We start from the raw sequence: 18,967 nt of genomic DNA on the forward strand, positions 1-18,967 counted from the left end.
AAATGAACAGAGAACGGCGTTGGGCGAGAGAAACTAGCATGTTATATTTACAGACATACATGTACACTATCTTTCTACATCTACTTTCATTCTTTCGTCTATGTATCTGCCCGTATCTATCTATCTTTTTGTCAGTCTGTTAAACTGTCTTATATCAATATCCTACAAACTATCTAGTATCTTGTCAGCAAAAGGCTTGTCATGCTATCAGCCCTGCACATTGTGGCATACAAACAAATGAAAGAAGTGAGAAATATACTGAGAAATATCAACATTTAGCTACCAAGATATTGGAAGTTCAGATGCTGATACAAATTATTCCAATCCTTATCGATCTGCCAGTATTTGATCTGACATACAGTACACAGCATCTATGTAAAGCAATAAATGATCTGACTTTGTACATTTTTATATTACAAGAAGTGAAATCAGAGAAAAGGAGCCAATGACATGAACAAAATATTTTAAAGATAATCAAAAGGCTCTTACACCCTCAGTGGCGCCTGATATGTCATATGGTCACAACAAACTCTTTGTCTACAACAAATCAATGTGCTATACAATCACTCATACAAAATGCAGGGACATGAAGCTTATAACTCGCGCTATACAGTGGTGAGAAGTATGCAACAGACTGAGATGGTGAGGTACTCATCCTCATACAGCTGGACAAAAATTGTACATTTTAAGATAACATGCTCTCTGATTACAGGTTACTAATCATTGAATAAACTGCAGGTGGCAACAAACCTAATATTTGCCTTTACAATGTAGGTAACATAACATGTTCAATGGCTTGCACATTTTAATTGTCCTCATTCACATTGGCTTGAAAAATCATCCAACACTCTATCAACATCACATACGAAGTACCGTAAAGTTCCGTGTATAAGACGCACTATTTTTTCGTCGAAAAACGTTGAAAATCGGGGGTGCGTCGTATACACGGGTACAGTCGAATCACGGAAAAAAATCTGTCATGTACACTCAATTTTATAAGGCTAACTTGGGGCCATGTATGCCCATCGACGTTTGGAAGGTAAGCAATCACTAAAACTTACGGATAAAAGAGCGATCTTTCAATCTGGACACACACAAAAGCTGCAAATACGAGATAAACTTACATTGGCCTTGTGCAGTAACGATATATCAATCTGGCCATAGACAACAGCTGTAACAGCACTGCTGTATGCTACCGATGTCAGTCTACCAAGCTACCAACAGCCAACCTAGTAGCTGGAATACGCGATGTACAGTACAGGTATCACTACTAAATTACCGATACCGTAAAACTTATCCATGTACTAGTATCAATATGGCCATAGACAAAAGCTGTAAAATACGGAGTAGGATCGACACTCTGTCACCGTAAATATGAACGATGTGTGAAGCATGCATGCATATCCATGTCGTTCGTTTGCTCTTCATTTCACGAGTGCGAGGCCAGCTAGGATAGCATAGCTACACTGCAGCTAGCTAGCTAGTTAGCTAGCAAGCCTTTGGCAAAGGCAGCAGCTGCAGAGAGGCTTTTTTGCAATGGACTCGCGTGCACACAGCGATCGGATCGAAGCGCGCTTGCCCGTTGCGCGCTGTGTGTGCAAGTCCATTGCTCTCTGTGTGCGTGTGCTGAAATTATAGCGAGCTGCCTTTTGCAAAAGGCTAGCACTGTGCATACAAGCATGGTACAAGAGACCAAGGAGTGTGTTTGAAGCTCCTTGAAGAGACACACATGTTACTGGTAACAGTGCATGAGTGTAATTACCGTTACGCACCGTACGTCTTGCCGTATGATCCCTCTGCTACACTTGTTGATGTTTTTCTTATTTTTCGTTATGAACCTTCCAGTCTGACATGTGTCAATATGCGAGACACCCTCTGCTATGTATGACAGCAAAGATCGTACTGTACACTCATGAGTACGATATGCATGACACATGTACCACAATTGAAAGGCGAAACAATAGCAAGTGAGTACCGAGACAAGTCTCGCATTTTGCGTCTTCCATATTTTGTTGATGTCCGATGAATACCGTTAAAAGAAAACATAAAAGGAAACGAAAAATAGAGCAAATACATGCTACATTCTAGGGAAATTTTGAGCTGAAATAGTATGTATGACACACGCAATATTTGCGTGGACATTTTCGTGTTTTTTTTTTTTTTTTAATTCTAGGTCCGAAATTAGGGGTGCGTCTTATACACGGGTGCGTCTTATACACGGAACTTTACGGTAACACTCCAGCTCTCATCAACACACCAGTTACACAGTGGGCAATGTAACAAACTTCTTGGCAAACCTCAAAAAAACTCTGTGTTTGCCATGGAAAGTTCATGAAAGGAGTAAGCATAGGGGGTGATTTACATCAACAAACCAGTGTTTTCCTCGATTCAAAGTGTATCTTTTCTTGACAGAAAATTACATGATTTGTCATGGCTGCATGCATGAAATAGTTCAATAATATACCACAACAGCCTTTATATGGTTTTACAGATTTACTGGACTTAAACCATAAGTCAAACAACTGGTCACTCCACAATCAAAGGTTCACTTTAATGTTACTTCGCAAAGCAGTATGTCTCTGTAAAAAAAAAAAAAAAAAAAAAAAAACCCTAGGAAAATACGATGGCAGCATAAAGTCAAAACATGTCATTCAGAAGACATTTCAACATTCTCTTTAATGACTTAATGTTCAACTAAAAATAAAAAAAAAAGAGAAGGAATGAAAAACTTCATTTTTCATCTGATGAGTGATGACAAGTGCTACCTTTAACTGCTTGAACTGAGTTGTGCAAAGAACACTACAGATAAAAGCCTTCTGAAATGCATTACTTCCTGCACTGACTTTGATTCTAACTTCATGAACTTGAATGTCTAGAGAGTTAAATTTGACTGTTTGCACTGGTTTTCATGGATTGATTTGTAGATCGACTTTAATCTACAAAACGTCAAGTAAATGATCATGTGGACAAGACATAAAAATGGCTAAATCTGTCATTCCATCAACAGAAGCATCTCTTACAATGCAAGAAATGACATTCATTGGCTTAACCTTCTCCTGTATGTTCCAGTGATGATGCATGCTCAAACTATGGCATACCGTTCTACTTGTACAGAACAGAAGGAATTTCTGTTCTCACTATTGTCATGATAAAATCATGGTTGTACACACTGCCTTCTATGTTTGCTGTATACATACCTCTGCACCCATCACATAATAAAAATCGCCCTCGCTAGGTATGCCATAACTATAGATTACTTTTGGCTGATAAGATTAATGTCTTTCTTATCTGATGCATGGAAAACTCCCTTTGAGATTTTGTGTGACCTATTTCATTTTTTTTTTTTTGGGGGGGGGGGGGTGTAACCCCACAGAAATATAACAAAACATCTTTCATAATACAACTTAAAAAAAAAAAGGAGGATATGCCCCAGTCACCCTTTACAACATATTTGTCACATGATAAAACTTTTGCCAAAACCCCACAAAGCAATACAATGTGATTGACTTTTCAGGGCACATAGTTCAGCAGTAATATAATTGCTGCACCTCTGTAAAAGTTTTGGGAAACCATAGGGAAATCTAACATACCCTTACAGTAAAAATCACGACCACTGAGAGAGAGAAGGATGCGCAGCTACACAGACAAGATACGATCACATACCGTACCAAACATACATAAAGGAATATTTGACAACTTCTAGCTGCATAAAACTCAATTTCTGTAGCAATAAGCAATATGCAATCTAATACCAGGTGCCACAAACACGTACTTGAAATTTTCCATACAAGTACACCATGAAAAACGAGGTTTGAAAATTGGGTGTGCATGGGCCATATCATGGATGAATTTGCACATCATAGTAACTTTTTGCTTCAAATGGAGACAATTCATGCAGAATATTCTGTTGCATACCAACATTAAAGTGAAGGCATACTGGGGTACTTCTTTTGTGGGTGTAGACTTTTCCAAATGTGTTAGCCCTTGACATCTGATGAAGGTCTGTACTATAAGCCTAGCCAACAAACATTTCCAAGTACAATTGGCCGTCCCTGCAGCAATGACGCGCTCGTCTTCCCTACCTTGATTCACTCCCTAATGAATGAGCCCATGGAAAATCTCAATCTGGAAATGGAAGTAAATTGGCCTCCGCAGGGAAGCAATGTAAATTAGGTCGGTGCATAGAGATACCCTCAGGAAAGGCACACAGCAAAAAGGATCTACACAACCTTTCTGTGCAAGGAAAGGCCTACAGGTACACATCTGGACCATTAGAATCCCACTGTACATTAATGCATATGTGTTCCTTCAGGTCACTGCCACACAATCTAACCCTTTCTGGTCCACCGTCTTAATACAGGATGTACTTCTATTTCTATTTCGTGTGATAGTGTTGTCTTTGGCTATAAGAGAATTACGAGGAGCAATACACTGCTTTGATACTTTTAAGCTACTATTCAAGGTAAATGTGAGGCCAATAAAAGATGGCTTAAACTGCCTGCAAAATACACGTTGGGCAAGGCCCCATTTTTTGATAATGTACCGTAAGTCCATTACAGTTTTCATGTTTTGTTGAAGAAGGATTTGATGCTACACTTCGATTAAAATTAATCAATTTTAACCTAAACACCCCCCCCCCCCCCAACAAAACAAAACAATAGTATGAAGTTTGTCATTTCATTTTAGATAGACAATTGCTCCATAGCTGAAGACACCATAATGCAATCCTTGTAGTGGTAGCCCCTGGAGACATGTTTTTGATTGGCTCCACATTGGTACTTGATGGGTCTAGTTTCTGCTAAAGGTAAAATCTGTGTTTTTTTGGACAAAATAATTCTGAGAAGAAGCTGATGTAATGTCACTGACATCATGTATGGCTTTAAACAATTTAGATGAAGTCTGGAGAAACATACCACATCACAATTAATTAACACTCAAACTCTCAACAGGAGTTACAGTATGTTCATTTGCTCATGGTCACCTGTTATCAGTGTCAAGTTGTCACTGGCAAAATAGTGCTTACTGCTGCCTGAACTTGGGTTCAAAATGCTATAATTTCAGTATTTCAGAATTACTCTACATTTGTTACAAATGATATCACCTACTAATGGTGTGCTACGCCCAACACTTCAATTACACAAATGTAAATCTGATACTGGGCTCCTACAGGTAGGAGTTCACTGCCTCACTGTGCCTATCACTGCTCCGCATGGACATTCAAACAAATTAACATTATGAATGTAGCAGATATGAAGCATTACTATACCCATAAACACAGGATATGAACCATGCGATTGTATTTCCTAAATGACAACACCAACATCTGCCACCTATGCAGTGCATAAAACAGGTGTGCATAAAACATTCATATCGGCACTTCAGCTTCAAATCCAAAATGATAACGAGTCGAATGAGTCATAGATAGCTTAGGCTGGTAGGTGGCTGGGCGTACCATCCACGGGGATATTTATGGAAGCTTCTGCTTTCTGTGAGAATGCTGCTGAACAAGCGAGAGCACCCTGACTGTCACGCCATCCTCAAATGAACCAATTACAGATTTCACAATAAAGCATTGTGTGCATGTCAAGCAACCACATACCGCTTCTCTTTTCTTTTGAACTTGCAGGACAAGGAAGGTCAAAGAGGAATTCTACTTGCTGCAACATTATCTCTATACTGCTAGCCCTGTTCCAACTTCAAAATATCTAAAAATATGTATTGAATAGATGGTGGGTAGACTGGTTAGACTTTTTACAGAGTTCCAACTCTGGCTAGCCAGGAAAACTACATATAATGTAAGACTGAAAAAAGAAACGGCCAAAGCTTGACACTTGTCCAATATACAGGGTAAGCAGATTTCACATGCAGATACACATTACTTGCAAACAGGAAAATTACCTATCCCCCTTCACACATCATGTAGGCCCACGGTTACCATGGGTACATGTACATGTATCTCCTATTATAATCATGGCCTTCACCGATAGTTGAACCACTTTGAAACATGAACTGCACATAGCTAGTTGATGATACATATATTTGTCATACATTTTGATGAACCACTCAATCCAACTCTCACTTTCTTTCTCTCACACTTACTCTCCTCTCGGTTCAGCGCAAATGTGTATAAAAATAATATGGTCAGAATCATGACAAAGCACTGCAATTTGATCGGCCTCAAAAACAAGTGAACATAGAATTAGCAAACAGTGCAACCACATCTATTTGATTAACACGATACAGTGGAACACTGTCATTGTCTACATTCCATCGAGAGGTGTTAACGTATCCATTTTCTGAATGCTTGGTGCAAATGTCTAATTGCCTGCAAATACTTTCGGAATGGTACCATCTCCATTTGAATTAACACATCAAAGATGAGCATGCTTCTGACTGTCTGTCATCTATCACAGTGCATGGCCAACCTGTAATGCACAGTATGTGCGTATTTATAACTGTGTGCAGTTGATGACGGTGGGCAGTACCGCACAGTAATACTCGCGCCATTTGTCACACACCTAGAGCGTGGCAGGCAGTTGGGCTGTGCTGCTGCCAACAAACTGAAGTGGAAATGTGGAACGGCATGTCAGACAGGAAGCCACTTCCAACTCGGCACGCTCAGAAAGTTCCGCTAGTTTCGTGCTCGAGCCTCTGGAGATTATCTCAATGTATCCCATCATTCCATCCTGACAATACTATCGCTCCTATTCATGCCACACTTACATTTGAATAATTGTGACACATCTCGGCGTATCGCCATCCTTGAGCAACTGACTCTGCTAGAGGTCAGCTGATTCAAACATGATTCCAAACTGTTTCTTAAATCAAAATTGCTGTTTTACAGAAAATGACTCAGATAAGCTCAAAGCTGAGCTTGGAGGAAAATGTGACACAAAGTGTGCCTCAAGCAGAAAAATGTCCATAAAAAGTCTTTTTCCAGTGTAAAATTTTCAAAATCTGCATTCCTGATGTAAAAGAGAGCATCATATTTCCTATTAACTAGCATTGATGACTTTGATCTAAAACATATATCACATTCCCTTGTGCTGGTATCAGCATTACAGCAGTTGAAATGTCAAATTGATTTCTTTTTCTCAAAATGGTGAAATATTGAAATTTCCTCTTTGAATGTCTCACATATATGCATTGGTAAGTGAATTACCAATGCACTTATAGCTCAGTTGTCAGAAAGAGATGCTCGGCATTCCTAAAAAATCAATTTCCATGGCTGACACACTACATAAAAACACCACTTGCTGGAAGTTCTGTTATTTATGCCCAGGCCAAAGGAGATACACAAAGAAAATAATTTGTAAATGAGAAAACATGATGCCTAGGGGGCTGTCTTTGGATCCCTAGCAGATCAACACACCTAGAAAAAAAAACAAAACTTGTATTTCACAGTATATTCACATACGTGTACATTTAATAAGCAAATCTGTGAAACCATCAATGTTTTAAGTACTTGTGTACATTATGTAAGTGCACCACTGGGTAATAGTCACATAAGAACAGACTGGACTAATAAAGATACCTGAAGACTTTTGTAATGAGAATGATCCCCACCCCCCCCCCCAAAAAAAAGTCCACTTTGTAGTACTATGTAACAAGTCTATGCATGAGTACTACGCTACGCTACTAAACATAATCATAATTATGATAATATTTTTCATTATTCATGATGACCACTGCAGAATTTTGATCACCCCATTGGATTGGGCAGGTAGTTTAGGTAACTTTGTATTTACATGGTAGTACTCTCACTCATCTCCTTCTCATAATAGAATAATGAACGAAGCCCCTAAATTAATTGTGCCTCTTATATATATGCATAACACCGCACTGTACTCTAAATCTGTACCAGGGGCATGTTATCACTCATCCGTCAGGACGTCTCAACACACACACAAAAATTGTCGTAAATGCATGAGCATCTCGGAAGAAACTTCTGGGTGTAGTTCTGGACAAATCATGCCGCCTCAAGCACGCCATTTCACCGCAGGGACTGTGCTATCTTCTTGGCAGTCACTCCCTGTTTGGTAACACAGTGATACACTGTGTACCGGCCCTGAGAGTCGGTGTCTTCATTCACAGAGCTGTCCAAGTTTGGGTGGTAGGCACCATATGGAACACAAGATATTCACATCAGATGCTGAAAGCAGCTCTGTATACAGGCAACTGCTACATCTAACACACACCATGCACCCGGAGTGGCAAGCAAATTTCTAGTTACGTATTAATGATACACTTGTGTGTAGATGCCTAAGATATTTCAAAGCGTGAAAAGCAATGCCCATGCATTGCACAAAAATAATATCAGCTTTCAGCAGCGGTCATTTCAAAGAGTACAACAATCCTCTCACCTGCTTGCCTGGGGTGACTAAAATTTACTGTTGGGCATCTACCTATAGCATGGAATCCTTGACCACATGAGTGCTGGGCAAGTGGAAGACATATACTTAGCAATGCCCTAATGATCTACTGTAAAAGTGGAAATTTTCGCGGTGTTGAAATTTTCGCGCATTTCGCGCAACCAGAAACTAACGCGAAAATAGAAGCACACAAATATTTTTGCTTGCCATATGTTCCTGTGTGTGATGTCTTGATTCCGCGGAATTAAAAACACGCGAAACTCTTCTGACCTGGCCAAACGCGAAAGATTAGTCGCGCGAAAATATCCACTTTTATAGGAGATTGCCCTGAGGCTGAAACTACTGTTTATCAAGTAAAATAGGAATTGTGTGCTTCTCTTTTAAAATTGGGCAAAATGTAGAGTTCACCAACAGGAAATTTGCATGAAACTAAATGTGCTATTTGCCAGTTTATCAATAATGTGTGCGTTTGCCAGAAATGGCTCCCTTGTGCAGTTCTTGTTGATTTGTACACAGCATGCGGAAACCAGCTAAAGCTTGTGAAAAGCGACTTCCACTCTAAGAAGCTCTTCTGAATTCAGATGTAAGCAGGTATACAGTGATACTTTGGCATTCAGGATGAAGTTTACAAGTGATTAGGCTTCCCTTGAATTTATAGAAACGACTACAAATAAAGCTTTTCAACAGAAAACTAATTTGTTACCTCTCTACATGAAACTCTGTTCTCTCATTTATTACAGACCAATTCCCTCTGAACCCAGATTTGAGCAAACGTTCGCATACACCAAACCCCACACCAACCCCACCCTCATCCTGGTTAGCCCTGCAGCTACAAGTTTTGTACAAGTACATGTAATCATCAAGTAGTAAAAGCAAGATGTTTGCACGAAGCAGGGGTTAAAAAGCACAGAAGACCCTCTGCACCAACAGGAACTCTGCATGAAATCAGTTGCAGGTTCCTTCTTACACTCTCAAGGGGAGACAAACCCTTTCACCTCAAGAGGACAGACATACACACTTCTATCATTCCATCCTCCTATATGACAACATCTTTTCACAACATTTCATCAATATCGATTCTAGTCTATTTATAACAGGCATCTCCTGAATTTGATTCTCTTTTATACTCCATACTCCTTTCACACACAACTTTTTTTTTTAATGTTCATGGTGCAAAGCTGGCATTCTGGGTTGTTTTGAATAAAGCATGATCATGATCAAATATCAGGAAAATTGGAGCGACTGTGCCTTTGGCGTTCCATGCTCAAAATACCAGAGTTATTCATAAGTGACTCAGATACATTTGACACTTTACACACGCCCCATGCAGAGCACTCTCGGAGTTGTAGTGAGAAGGAATTCCCATAACCATTGATAGGCAATAAAGAAAGCATACAGCAGTGGCAGTACACAGAAACATGTGCAACTCATGTCATGCAGCAAACACATGACAATGGATTATGGACAGCAATAAAAGTGGGCAAAGTGAGGAAAGACAGAGAGAGTGTGAGAGCATGAGGCTGGCCTGGCGATGACGTAAGCCAGCCTAGCACGCAGCACACAAACCCACGCCCCGTTGGTGCAGTCCCCTCTCCATGCCTTACCAAGATGGTAGTTTGTGACCACCAATTCGGGGGGTGTTTCCTCCTGCAAGTCGGCGTGGCTGATGCCCAGTGGATCTAAGTCGGCCATGTTGTGACCCCGGATCTAGACGGTGGATAGATAGACACACATGCAAAATGGCAGCAAGCGTCATTCTCTTGAAATTTGCTTTTGTGGACAATGACTTTTTTTTTTTCTTTTGGTTCGCATGATGATGGGCCCAATTCAGTAGGTATTATTCAAAGTATTTGGATGGATCATGTCGCAAAGTCAAATGCAGGAAAGGTTTTATGAAAGAAAAAAGAAAAAGATTTTGGCACTGCACATTATTATCTCACTTTCAACCATATCTTAAATGCATTATAAAAATACAGAAAAATCACGCAACTGTAGCAAGATGTCTGCAGCTTACAAAGATTGAAAAATGGAAGCATCTTTGTGCCTAATTTCTATAACATATAAAAATAAGGGTAGAGTATTAGCTGCTTCCCCTGGAGTCAGCAAAAGTGTTCAAAAATCATGATAAAATATCCTGTTTCAAGGCAATGCTGTCATGCTCTTTCCTTATGTTAAATTCAGAATGGAACCTGTGTCATACTAACTGCTACATCCAATTGAGTATATGAATATAAGAACGACCCAAGTCCATGGAAGACCATTTCGAGTAAACTAAAAAAAACTTCATATCTTTTTTGTTTGTCCAATAATATTCTATTTAACTGTGATGGGAATGCAACATTGTATCTACAAATTAGAACATATATTACTATGACAATTAACATTAACATTGATTGTGGAGAGGCCATTTTGTGTGATGGACTTGGGTCGTTCTTTGATTCATATGGACTTGGGTCGTTCTTTGATTCATATACATGATACTCTGCTATAGAGATGAGAGAAGGATGAGAGAGGGGGCTATAATATGAATGTAAGAATGACCCAAGTCCTTCATTCTTACATTCATATAAGATTTAACTCATTTATTTCAGGCACTTCCGGGGGTAATTATGATTTATCATTTATACACAAGATGAGTCCATGCATAAGCTACAATTTCCCTTGTCAAACTGAATTTGGCCAAAAATTGGACTTGGGTCGTTCTTATATTCATATACTCAATTGTAAAAGGTTATAGGTTGACTTATTCATTTTGCGTAATCTTCCTCTGAGAAAGGAAGGACAAATTGTCCCTAGGGTAGTATTGAACTTAATTGCAACCTTTAGTGCTCGTTCCTACAAAGGTGAAATGCTTTTATTTCATCATCGTGCAAATCCTTTATTTCATGCATGCACATGAATACATAAACATGATGAAGAAACTGGAAAACAAGGATGCCAGTAAATATTCTAAAATGAATGAGTATTAACTTTATTTGGCAGAAGAGAAGACACATGATTTATTCAACAGTTGAAACATTATCAATATCAAGAAAGAGAAAGAGAAAACAGTAACATACAATAACAGAACAAAACAGCAGATTAGTGAAAAACAAGCATGAAACTTTGTTAAATAAAGGCATTTGATGTTTGTAATGAAAAGAGAAAACAGTTTATTTCTATCTGATTTGACACAGTGGAAGTTCAATCAGATTTCAACAGTTCTTCAAAACAAACATCTACATGAGAATATAGTGCCGCAGCACCCATACTATTAAATATCATAGGGTTAATATCTAGGGTTAAAAATATGTATCATTTGTTCATAATTTCCTCTTGAAGTGTACATATTTCATCTTCAATAGCATAGCAAGTCACCAGCTACATTCTCTCATTAGCAACCACTTAGCACCAAACAGCACAGGGAATATGTTTCTATCATGTGACATACAATGTACATCTGTGCTACAAATGACAAATTGAGGAACCTGCTGCTGATTAAAGTGCAAAACTGCTTCAGTCATTCATCCGTGATCAGCATGACTTGATTGTGATTTTTGATATGATAGAAGGTTATGTCAGCATGATATGAATAAAAGAGTATGAAAGGATATTTTAGACGAATGTGATTTATAAAATATTGGATACGCCACACAGTGTGCATGCAGTATGTTATCAATGGAGATGAATGCACATTCATATCTTGATTATGATGCGACTTACCATGTCTTCTCACAGCCAGTGCTCATGTCATGTACAGTATAAGCATGATATTGCGTTGACACAAATGTAGCCAGACTGTTCAAACCTCCATGATATTAATGATGGAAATGTATTTTTGTGATTACAGGACAGTGATGCATCATTGAGAGGTGAGAAAATTTCTGAGTGAGAACAGGAGACATACAAGAGCAGCCTTTGATGTGAGTGTGTGTGCATGTGGGTTTGTGGGTGTGTGTGTTGGGAGGGGGGAGCATGGGAAGGAAGCCATGATATTGAACAGCATCTCACGTGGATAAATTGCTGGCCTTCGTAATGCAAAATGCACATTGATGGGTTCTGCAATCAAAAGGTTGAATATGCTCTCAAGAACTCCATTCTATTGTCACTCCATCTACTATACACAGTTTTGTCTTTCACAACAAGGTCCGCCTATCTGACTTACGCCGCGTTTATAAGATTTTGCGTGCCTAGAATCACTGTTTTGAATCACTGTTTTGAAACACTGTTTCAAATCACAGTTTCGTCAGGAGAGCATTTATAAGATATTTTCTCCGAGCGTGTTGGGGCTCTCGCTCAGACTGTGCCATTACGCAACTCACTCTGCGCAGTTTTTCCTCGGCAAAAGGTCAAACAGGGTGCGCGCAAGGCATTGTGACGTCACATAAATAGTGTTTGAGATCGCGGTTGCGTTTATAAGATTTTTGAAACACTGTTTCCACAGAAACACTGTTTGTAAATGCACTATTTTGTGCGTTTACAAACAGTGTTTCAAAACACTGTTTCAAATCACGGCGAGCGTTTATAAGAATTTTTTTCGAGCTAGAATCACCGTTTGGCCAGAAACAGTGTTTCAAAACACTGTTTCGGGCCAGAAGAAAAATCTTATAAACGCACCCTCAGTTACATGTGATACATACCAATACTAAATGTCAACCCCCATCTATAGAAAGACATCCAACTTCTGAACAATGCCTTCCTCTACGATCACATCAATACTACTTGTATGTTCCCTTCATCGGAAGTCTTAAAAGTCCATTCCTTTGTGCTTAATTTTATCAGGAATACGAAATGTACTGATACTATGTTCTGTTTATCTTACTTGATGGCAAAGATTTCTTTCATTTTACTTTTTCAATTGATTATTTCCACAGGATTTAGGAACCATATCAATACTATGTTTCTGTTACCTCACATAGGTGGTAGAGCTTCATAATCTATTATTTTGTTGCTTCCCCTTCAGTAAGGAAAACCTCGCTGATAGAAACCTTTGCCTACCAGCTAGTCACATAGTGAATGGCAACTATCACATTACCAAACACATATAACTGCATACAATAAACTACAGAGATACAGCTCCAAGTAGCTCAAAACTCTGAACCCACTGGTTCCCACACACAAACTGCCAGTGAGGTGGGTTGCCTCATTACATGTAGGTCAGCAACAGACTCTACGAAGGTATCCTAATGTATATTTACTAAAATGCCAGTGTTGGTTGAATCCAGTCAGAGGTAGAGTATACTGTATCCAAGGTGGGACATTCCAACTTCAGGGCTCAAGTTTGAGGGGGGCACATAAAAGCATGAAGGGGGTAGGTAGGCACCCCTCAGGGTCAACTCTGAAGAAGGTATTGGGGGAGGGGGAGAGACCACAAGAATGGCAGTATAAGTCCAGTCTGGTTTAATACTTGACCATCTAATATTCTGGACTGACTCCTTCAGATACCAGCAACTTCTAACAGTTATCATACTACAATAGTACTTTACCTTAATGTGCACATTGTCATGGATGCCATAACATAATTTAAATATTATTCATAATGAAAGTTTGGGATGGAATTTCCAACTTGCTTATCTTATACCAGATGTCATCTTCTCATGATCTAAGTAAAAATTTGAGGTACATAAAAAATGGTAATGCTACCTCAGTAGTCAGAACAGTAACTGGCCATCTTTTTTTCTCAATTTTACACTACAGTGGCTCTGTGATGATTATGGGAGCTGGCTGGGCGTATTTGCTGGCAATACAATGCAGGCTAAACTGACCACATACATACACGTATGTACTAAGATGCATAATGCGCACATGAAAAGTAAAGCTCAGGCATTTTGTAATCCCATTAAGTGGACTTTTACTGGACACCACTTCCGTGTTGCATTGTCAATCAAGAGCTACAACATACTAATACAATTACTAAGTAGTTGATTGTCCACATCTGTGGCTCTTCAGCGTATCAACAGATTAACATGTTGAACATTCATCATGTAGTTGTGAATGTTGATCACGCGCATCACACACGCTGCCGGGCATAACTTCATCCCATCAAAACATGTTCACTGTCGCCCACACAATGTCCTCCTTCGTTCCGCACGTCTCGTTGGAAGCTGACACTAGAAGAAGGGGGCATGTTTACCAGCATTATGACTGACGAGAAATAGGGAGAAAGAAGGGAGGGGGAGGGGGAGAGATGGAGTGCTCCTCGTGGCATAGCATTTGCTGATCACACCACGCAGGTACGGGTGCACGGCGGAGAAACTGTTCGTGCCGGGTCTTCATTAGACTGGCTGTTTGTTTGACATCTGCGAAACTAATACCCACCATCGGATAGGCTTTCAGAGGGAGCAACATTGGCAGTGTATGGGGGTGTCATTGGCATGTCACACTTGTCTCAAGGTTCATATTGTTTCACTGTCTGTCTTGCTGTACGACACTAACCCTTTCTGTGCCACAGACTTTAGACAGTGTGTGCAATGCTATGGGGTTTTCTGAGCCAATCGGCATTCAGAGAGCTGAAAGGGTTAACCCATATGATAGACTAACAAATAAAAGAATCCCACCCTTGGCCTTGCCAGCAAAATCTGCTACAATGGCAGTCAAGCCATCATGATCAGAACTCAAAATGTATTTATTCATAATGTGGGAGTTCACCTTGCTATACCCATGATCGGGACGGCGTGCAAGGTCAAAGATATGTCAGACTGTTGAAGACATGCATCTTGGATAATTGGGTCTTACCTACGACTATTTGTCTAGCCATGCATGAGGGACAGTGTTTGATTCAATGTGTTGACAGTAACAGGTCTGTGGTCATGAGCCCATCTAGACATAAATATTACTGTTTTACATAACAATGATCAATATTTAGAAGATGAAATGTCGGCCCTTTGCCAACTCTTTTTAGAAGCAGATATTTTCCACCCACTGTGTTATTAAACACATACACAGCCAAAAATCAAATATTACACACTGTTCTAGGAGAGTATGGAGCAATGCCACTAATACCGTTCACACTGTTGATTTGACCTTAATCTGTAACCTGACCCAACATCGTATTACTTCAAATTTATTAAACAAACTTTATTTGTTGCTGTTTCAAATGTTAAATCCAACATTGACCTTTGACCTTGGACGAATATTTCTCAAAACGTAATCAGTGACTCCAATTTAAACACTTCACTTGTGTAGTACAATCCTACAGGGTACTTCTCAAGTTATTATCAAACAGTAAAACATCTATGGAGACAAATAAACAGATCAAAAACAGACAATAAAACAGCCCCCAAACCTATACTATACATTACCAACAATCCAGAAGCAGGGCAAAATAATTTCCCAAAAGAATAGACCTATGAAGCAGACTGTTCTGGGTCACACAGAGGTGAAATGCAATGTATCTCATTGCCAAGCTTTGAGGCTGCATTTTGATGGTGAAGTGTAGTGGTCTACTGGATTGAGCACCCCACTTTCAATCTGAGGACCCAGGGTTCAATCCCCACAGCAGCACATGGCACTTGTGGCCTTCAGCAAGACATTGTATCCGCAGCACTCCTTTTCACCAAGGTAAATATCAGGGTATAGCCCATAGGAAGTTGAGCATTTAGTACATTCACATTAGACATAATACCCTGGGATTATACAACAGTAATTTGTTACCACTGTTCTCACTGGTGAAATACCACAGTAATATAGATACCATGGTATTTCAGTTGCTACATGTCAGGATGAAACATGTATTTCCTTAGGTGTCCAAGCATGTAGTGATAGATCATGATAGTTGTTTTTTTTTTTTTACAGAGAACAGTGTAAGCTTAGATCAATGGAAGTATAATAGCCAAGATATGGTGGGTTTGAAAATTTGCGTAGTTGTTTGTTTATCGTATGCAAATCAGTAGACCATAGGTAAACAGCTGACACGCGACCACATTCCGTGCGCCGTGGTCTGTATAGGACGTATTGTAGTGTCGTACATTCGGTATGGGAGGTTATGCATTTTTATAGTCGAGAGATTGGTAAGGTAGACGTGCGGGGAATTAGATACAGCTGAGGGGAGAGGATAAGCAGGAAGCATGGACGACCACGATAGGCAAGTCAGCTCTCATCATGGACAATGACCGTGACGCTCGTTGTGCTAACGGTTTACCAGTGGAGGTCGGTGAGCTCTCATCAAAGACAATGATCGTGACGCTCGTCGTGCTGTGCTGAGGGTTTAGCAGTGGAGGTCGACGATCTGGATCCGGCTGGGGAAGGACGGACGATGTCGGGACGTTTTGTGGGGACATCTTGCGAACACAGACAGTGCTGTATTGGACGTGTGGTGTATTAGAGGCTGCGTGTATTGGTATAGCCAATGCAGACGTCGACTACAGTATCTAAGTTGAGTGCTCACACTAATGATAATTTTTATGTGATTGTATAGACTTAATGCCAAGCTCCTTCACAAGGCATCATTACCCTGTTGTAGAATTTACACATGAGTAAATAAACAAAGTGGTGTCAAACGGTCAGTCAAACATTGATTTGTGTGCACGTGAATTCAATCGTGTTTACATCATGGGCCTATTAAAGTTTTAGTGTGGCTGTGTAGCGATAACGGTAGTTATTATTGCTATTAGTAGATGAACTAGCAGGTCTAAAAAAAAAATAAAACCACAGAGTGACAAGGTGCTAGGTCACTATGTGACACTACAGTTCTCATTCACACAATAACAATGTATTTCTATTAAAGCATTGTGCATGCCCATATCTCTCATGGAAATAGACACTTTGGCCCAAATTCACGAGGGTGGTATAATCTTGTCCATGGTTTTAACCATGGACAAAGACTGTAGATTTGTATAGGGCGCCAAGTGTCGCATGGAATATTTCGTGACAAAATCAGTCATTTTGTCGATGAAATGATCATTTCGTAAGGAAATAAACATAGGAAATGACTAATTTCGTAACAAAATAGGCCATGCGACACTTGGTGTTCCATACAAAACTATGGTCTTTGTACATGGTTTAAACCATGGACAAGATTGTACCACCTTCATGAATTTGGGCCAAGGTGTCTCAGGTCATGTGAAAAGTAAACCACCGCACGATTGGTCCACTTTCATAACCTGATTCACACTTAAGTTCAGCATGCATATTTTGTGTGAAATTACCATCCTCAATACCATGGTATCTTGCAATGTATTCCACGGAGTATTTGCAATCATATAACGAAATGCTGCACAAAATACAATGGTATTTCACCATCAATGTCAATGCACAGTTGCCCGATTTGGCACTTGCGAACCATTAAATAGCAGCCTGGCTACAATATTCACCAGAGAGTATAAAGAGTGCACGGTAAATGTGCAGTATATTTGGCGATGTTTTTAGGTAGAACTGTGAATTTCATGAATCGACTGATATTCCTGACATCAACACTTGGCAAAAATTATTACCTTCTGTAATGCAAATGTGTTGTAAGATCTTCTCAATGGTGGCAAATCAGTAACCTTGCTCCTGATAGGAGATACTTTTTTTTGTTTCTCATTGAGGCCGTATCAATCATGAATACCAATGAGAACCTTGGAAATTAGTCTTAAAAGTCCCAAGTCACAAAATACCAGATATTCATCGAAGTACATGGCGTATTAAAGGCACATGGTCCCCGTGGTTTAGTCGAATGCGTACGCGGGCACACGGCGCAAGTTTCCTATAGAGACCTACGCTATTGACTCCTCTTTAGCGCTTACGCTGTGACCCATTTCCCCGAGTCCAAAGAAGTCCAATCCACTGTTTTAGTCAGTGGTCCGATCACAGTTCGGCTCATGATTCGGCTGAGGGGGATGACAGCTTTAGCAAACTTCTTTTGTGATGTCATAATAAGAAGCACATATGCACGCACCCTGGCATTACTACAGACTGCGTGATGCGCAGAGAAGACAACTAAGGCAACGTTACCTAGCAACACCTACGCGCTTTACTCTTGATGACAGCTCAACTTCGGCAATCTTCGTATCAATGCTAACGGTGATTGGCACTATCATTCAACAGCGCCCTCTACACTACCGGGACTATGTGCCTTTAATAAAGAAGATGAATGTTTGGTTCCAGTGAGTATGGTGAGAATGCATCATTAAACACTTTGGGCACCATAATGGTGGAAGGTAAAACATACAAACAAATCATTAGTCATCAATTTTAGACATTTGGACTTACAAGCAATGCTAACCTTACTTTTAAAAATTTGCCTTGCATGATTTACCCATGTAAACTGAGTTTACATCACCTCTCACCATGTAAAAAAACTGAAGAGATATATCTTAATTGTTGAGCACACCATTAAAGGGATATTCAATTAGTGCCTACCACTAAGAACTACCTGATAACTGAGCCTGTAGAAAACCACCATTACTGTTTTCAATGTCTATCCCTAGGGAAGCAAGGCATACAAACACACTTCACTGATGCTGTATTCGCATGGCTAGACAGCCTTATTGAGTTAATGCCAAATGTAAATGTTCCTGATGCCAAATTCGATTAAGTTTCCCTATTAAGTTTCGCTATGGCCAAGGTCAGCTCGCAGGCAGAGCTGATTTGCCTGGGACGTAATGTCTTTAGGCTAAAGAACATCACTTTGGAAA

General features: G+C 39.8%; 1 protein-coding gene across 1 annotated transcript in view; it reads right to left on the bottom strand.

The window, feature by feature from the left end:
* LOC139739332 (2-oxoglutarate dehydrogenase complex component E1-like) overlaps positions 1-18,967 on the bottom strand; it is a 97,243-nt gene that overhangs the window by 51,564 nt on the left and 26,712 nt on the right. Inside the window, exon 3 of the mRNA XM_071649951.1 lies at positions 9,977-10,079. Coding sequence (XP_071506052.1) covers positions 9,977-10,079 — 103 coding nt within the window. The remainder of the gene's footprint in view (positions 1-9,976; positions 10,080-18,967) is intronic.

Source organism: Diadema antillarum, unplaced genomic scaffold, assembly GCF_040938485.1.
Source record: "Diadema antillarum isolate AM-2024a unplaced genomic scaffold, OU_Dant_1.0 scf00000029, whole genome shotgun sequence".
NCBI lineage: Eukaryota > Metazoa > Echinodermata > Echinoidea > Diadematoida > Diadematidae > Diadema > Diadema antillarum.